At 35.9% G+C, this 6,189-nt stretch overlaps 1 protein-coding gene across 6 annotated transcripts in view; it reads right to left on the bottom strand.

Annotated features, from left to right (window-relative positions):
- DPP8 (dipeptidyl peptidase 8) overlaps positions 1–6,189 on the bottom strand; it is a 63,831-nt gene that overhangs the window by 48,699 nt on the left and 8,943 nt on the right. For all 6 annotated transcript variants that reach the window (XM_015568511.1, XM_015568507.1, XM_015568510.1 and 3 more), the window contains one exon: positions 5,144–5,256. In XM_015568511.1, coding sequence (XP_015423997.1) covers positions 5,144–5,256 — 113 coding nt within the window. The remainder of the gene's footprint in view (positions 1–5,143; positions 5,257–6,189) is intronic.

Here is a 6,189-nt window from a genome sequence, read left to right as displayed (position 1 = left end):
CAATTCCGGTCAAGGGCATGTACCTTGGTTTCGGGCACATCCCCAGTAGGGCGTGTGCAGGAGGCAGCTGATCGATGTTTCTCTCTCATCGATGTTTCTAACTCTCTATCCCTCTCCCTTCCTCTCGGTAAAAAATCAATAAAGTATATTAAAAAAAATTGCCTCTCGTACATTTGCTCACTCACTAAGAGCTCTTCACACTTTGAGTTTGATAAAAGAAAACAGACATGGTTTCTGCTATCTATATATATGTAAATATAAAAGCCCAGTTGTTCCACGGAATGGTGGAACAACTGGTCGCTATAACGTGCACTGCGGCGGCAAACCAGCCTGATCTGGGTCCCGATTGCCCCCCCTCAATCTTCCACAGACCCGTGCATGAATTCATGCACTGGGCCTCTACTCAAGGAATCATACTTTAAAAAGAGGTCTAGCTCTTGCCCATGTGTCTAAGTGTTAGAGAATCAGCCCCTTCACTGAGGGCTTGCAGGTTCAATTCCAGGGCACATACCTGGATTGCAGGTTTGATCCCTGGCCCTCGTCAGGGTACAGGTAGGAGGCAACCAATCAATGTATCTCTATCACATCGATGTCTGTCCCTATCTCTGTCTCTGTCTCTCTCCTTCTAATCCTCCCTCCCTCCCTTTAATTCTCTCTAAATATATCCCATGAGGATTAACAACAACACCAAAAGAAAACTAGACAAGTTGCAGGCATGTACCACTCCAAAATTAAGCCAGCACACTGAAAGTAAACATTGTTTTCAAAAATGGCAAGTACAGTACTACTTGCAAACCCAAAATAATGTTAGGTGAGGTTGAAAAAAAGACAACCTTGGAATCCTGGTAAAAACTCAGATAGTTTGTTTTTTTATTCATTATATCGTATTGCTTTTTTATTAATGTTTAATTATATTTGTATACATTTTTATGTGTTAGGCTCCAATAGGAAAAACTCACAAATTCTATGAACATATAGTTTTATTGATTCTGATCTTTTGTTTTAAATATTTCTTAAGACTTTCCATAAAATAAAAGCCAAGAGCAATTCTGACTATATATTTTAATTTCTCCCCTCTTATTCTCCTTGAATATCACCAGACTTGATCTCTGCTTAATATGTCTTAATGCTTAGTAATCAGAACATAAGAAATTTCAGAGCTAAGAAATTAACTTTCACAAGAGAACTGTATTTATAACTTTGTGATTATAAAATTTGTTATTTGAAAGAATAACAAGCAAGATGATAAAAAGAACCCTGAAAAAGATTGAGAAAAAAAGGTTAGCCTTTACCAGATATTAAAAATTAAAACATGAATAAACAGAATGAACAATGTTAGAGAACAAAAAAATCCAAAACAGACAACTGATATTTTAACACATTGCGTACCGCATAGAAATCTCTAAGACATACGCCAGGGACTGCACGTTTTTGGGCAAATTGCACGTTATTTAAATCATCATAATGCACTTTAGGTGTTGTTTTTCAATAATTACAACATTTTTATTTACAAAAACAAACAAACAATTAAAGTTCCTAGTACTTTTTTAACGTATGGTACTGCGTAAAACATTTTCCTCTATGAAGAGGGACCAAACAAAATTTACACAAGTATCTAGATTCACTCCTTTTTCCATGGGCGTGAAAAATGAGAACACTCGTGAGCGGTCCTTAACAGATGGCGCGCGAAACACGAGAAAACTCCTAAGCGGTACAAAATGTGTTAAATCAGTTGGAATTACTGCATAATCATATACAAAAAGATAACACTGGGCCCTTGCTGGTTTGACTTAGTGGATAAAAGCGTCAGCCTGCGGATTGAAGGGTCCCAGGTTCGATTCCCATCAAGGGCACATGCCTGGGTTGCGGGCTAGGTCCCCAGTAGAGGGCATGCAGGCGGCAGCCAATCAATGATCCTCTCTCATCGATGTTTCTATCTCTCTTCCCTCTCCCTTCCTCTCTAAAATCAATAACAATATATTTTTAAAAAGAAAAGAAAGATAATACTGGATCTACTTTTCACATATTCCAAATGGGTTAGAGATTTAAATGTTAAAATGAAACAAACTTTCCACTTCTACCCAAGATGGAGAAACAGGGACCAGATATATCCTCCCTGTTTCTGAAACAACTGAGAAAATGAACAAAATATATGAAATAACACTGGACATCAGACAACAAAGGACAGTGATCCCTGAGAAATGGGAAACAAATGAGGTAAGCCGTACACTTCAATTGCCTTGACAGTTTTACAGATGTTGGCACAAGAAGGAAGAAGCTAATGGGTCAAAGGAAAAAAAAATCACAAAGGAAATCAGAAAATACTTTGAGACAAAAGAAAATACAATATACCAAAATTTAAGTGATGCAGCAAAAGCAGTTCCAGAGGAAATTTATAACTATAAATACCTACATTAGAAAAGAGATCTCGGGAGAAAAAAGGGGACATATGTAATACTTTCAACAATAAAGAATTAAAAAAAAAAAAGAGAGAGAGCTCAAATTAATAAGACAACTTTCCACCAAAGACTATAAAAAAAGCAAAGCTAACTAAATCCAAAGCAAGGAGAAATAAGGAAATAATACAAATTAGATTTGAAATAAAACAAAATGGAAAACAGAAAAACAATAAAGCTCAATAAAACCAAAAGTTGGTTCTTTGAAAAGATCAACAAGTTTGACAAATTTACTAGAACGATCAAAAAAATAAAAAGAGACAAGACTCAATTTACTAAAATCAAGAATGAAAGCGGATCGTTATTAACAATCTGATGTGGATAAAAAAGATTTTAAATAAATAGTATAAACAGTTGTATGCCAACAAATTAGATAATGTAGATAAAATGGTTACATTCCTAGAAACAAACAAAGCATCAAAACTGATTCAAGAAATAGAAAATCTGAATAGACATAATGAATACAGATACTGAGTTAAAAATAAAAAAACAAACTTCCCACAAAGAAAAATCAAGGACTAGATGGCTTTACTGATAAATCCTACCTAGTGTTTAAGGAAGAATTAAGATGTACCCTAGTCACACTTTCCAATTTCAAAAGTTAGTACAAAGCAACATTAATGAAGACAGCATGGTACTGGCATATAGGTCACTGGAATGGAATTGAGAGTCCAGAAATATATCCAGACATTTATGGTCAACTGACTTTCAACAAGAGTGCTAAGTCTATTCCATGGGGGGAAAATAACTTTTCAACAAATGGTATTAAACAAATAAATTTGAATCCCTATCTCACACCATATACAAAAATTAACTCAAAATGGATCCAAGACCAAAATGTAAGAGCTAAAACTATAAAACTCATGTTTTATCATTTACACAGATGAAAATCTGTATAACCTTGGATTAAGCAACAGTTTCTTATATATGACACCAAAAGCACAAGCAATCACAGAAAAAAAACACAACTGACTGAATTTCATCAAAATGTAAAACTCTGCTGGGCTTCTGAAGCTGGGAGGATGAATATGGGGGTGGCATACATAGAAGTAAACCCCAGCCCTCGAGTGATGAATAACCAAGGCATCCAGCTGGTCTACATCATGGTGGTAGGACAGCTGCATGTGGGTATACTCAGCATCCTCTTCTTCAATATTCCTGTTGTCTGGACCTTGACCAACATCATCCATAATTTGTCTATGTATGTCTTCTAACATACGGAGAAAGGTACACCCTTTGAGATCCCTGACCAAAGAAAGTCTTGGCTACTGACACACTGGTAACAGATGGACTATGGACTCCAGTTTACCTCGTCCTTCAATGAAGGGGAAGTCTAAAAATGTTTTATCCTCCATAAAAGAGAGTTCAAAGTAACTATATTTAAATGTATAGATCTAAATTAACAATTATAGTACTAAACACTTGCCAAAGGTAATTGTAGCTGATTTTATACTCATAATTACTACAATTAAAGACAAAAGTAAAAAGAAAACTCACAGAATGGGAGAAAATATTTGCAAATCACATCTGGTAAGGGTCTCATATCCAGAATAAAGAAAAAAACCTCTTATAATTCAACATTAAAAAGACCCAATTAAAAACGGGCAAAGGACTTACACAGACATTTCCTCAAAGAAAGTACACAAATAGCCAATAAACACATGAAAAAATGCCCAACATCACTGGTCATTAGGAAAAGGCAAAGCAAACAACAATGAGATAGACTTCACACCTTCTAGGACGGCTATAGTAAAAATGATGAATAACAAGGATCGGTGAGAATGTAGGAAATTAGAACCTTCATATATGACTGGTGGGGATGTAAAATGGTGCAGCTCCTATAGAAAGCAATTTAGTAGCTCCTTAAAATTTTAAATACAGAGTTACCACATGACCCAGCAATTTAACTCCTAGGTATATAACAAAGGGAATTGAAAACAAATCTACACAAAATCTTTTGGGGATGACAAAAAGTTCTAAACTTAGATTTTGGTGATAGTTGCAAAACTCTGTGAGTACACTAAAAACTACTGAACTGTATACTTTGAGTGAATCGGATGGTATGTGAATTATATCTCAATAAAGCCAGTTAAAAAAGGAAGAGAATGGAAAAGCATATTCCATGCTAACATTAATCAAAGGAAAGCTGGAGTAGCTGTATTAAAGTAAATTTCATGGTAAAGATTATTGCTAGAAACGAAGAAAGTCATTCCGTAACAATAAAAAAGTCGATTTATCAGGACATAACAATCCTAGCCACTGATGTACCTAATAACATAGCTTCAAAAAAATAAAGCAAAAACAAACAGAACTACAAGGAGAAATTGTCAAATCTACAATTTCGGTTGGAGATTTCTACACCCTCTTTCAGTAATTGATAGAACAAAAAAAATTAGTAAAAATAGAGAAGACTTAAACAATACAATAAACCAATTTGATCTAATAATCATTTATAGACCCAACAATAGCAGAACACATTCTTTTCAAGTGAACACAGAACATTTACCAAGATGAACCATATTCTGGGCCATAAAATAAGACTCAATAAATTGGAAAAGATTCACGTAATCAAAGTATGCTCTCTGATTCACATCTGCTTCAAATACAAAACCCCAACTGAATTCCTGTCTCTAAATAAATGCTGACAACATACTCCAAATCACAGGAATAACAATGTCTAATCCTACCTGAAAAAGATCCAAAAGAGGCTTCCAAGACAGCATTAAGATTGCAGCTTTGTTGATGTTTTTGGGAATTTCAGAATAAAACAGTGTATTTTCTCTGTTCTCACCAGACATAGCTATAAGAGAAAACAATCTTTTTAAAAATCACTTTTAAAAATAGCCATCAACCGCAATCACAGTAATAAGTACATAATGCCTCTATATCTGCAAATTTTTATACTCTGTGGAATCTATAATAAAATGTTAACAAGTAGGAGATACATATACCATATGCCATGGAAATTCGTTTCAATAAAACTTGGGCTTCACAGAAAAATTCTCAAGTTCATTCTGATATCAGATCTTATTCTCTCTCAAAACAAACAAAAGTGTAAGATGATACAGGGACAAGTGTCATTTTTAGGTGTTGTTTCATTTTTAGGTTTTTTTTTTTAAGTGTGTGTGTGTGTGTGTGTTTTAATTGATTTCAAAGAGTGGAAGGAAGAGGGAGAAATAGAAACATCAATGATGAGACTCACTGATGGGCAGCCTCCTGCATGCTCCCTACTGGGAATCGAGCCCAGCAGCCAAGGCGCGTGCCCTGACCGGGACACTTCCTGGTTCATGGGTTGACGACGCTCAACCACTGAACCGTAATGACCAGGCAGGTTGTTGGGTTTTTTTTAATTGTTAGCCTCTTACAAGTTGGCAACAGACTCATGAGATTCCAAATGAGCGTGCTTTGTGACAACTTCAGATTACTAAAATGTCTTATTGTTCTGAACCACTAAAGTGGTTATCTACACTAATAAAAGAGAAAAATGGTAATTAGCGTACGACGCTACCCTTTTCATTGGCTAATCAGAGCTATATGCAAATTAACTGCCAACTCAGATGGCAGTTAACTGACAACAAAAATGGAGGTTAATTTGCATATGTAGGCACAATGCAGGGAGGCGAAAGGGAAAGCAGGAAGAAGCCCCCTGCCGCTGACAGTGATCGGAAACCCAGGGGGGAGCTAAGAGCCAGGGGCCAGGGCAAAGGCGGCCCCCAGGGCTGCCTTTTCCCTG

Source organism: Myotis davidii, unplaced genomic scaffold (assembly GCF_000327345.1).
Source record: "Myotis davidii unplaced genomic scaffold, ASM32734v1 scaffold461, whole genome shotgun sequence".
Taxonomy (NCBI): domain Eukaryota; kingdom Metazoa; phylum Chordata; class Mammalia; order Chiroptera; family Vespertilionidae; genus Myotis; species Myotis davidii.
The sequence above is the reverse complement of the archived record's forward strand: the minus strand, read 5'-3'. Positions and strand labels throughout refer to the sequence as shown.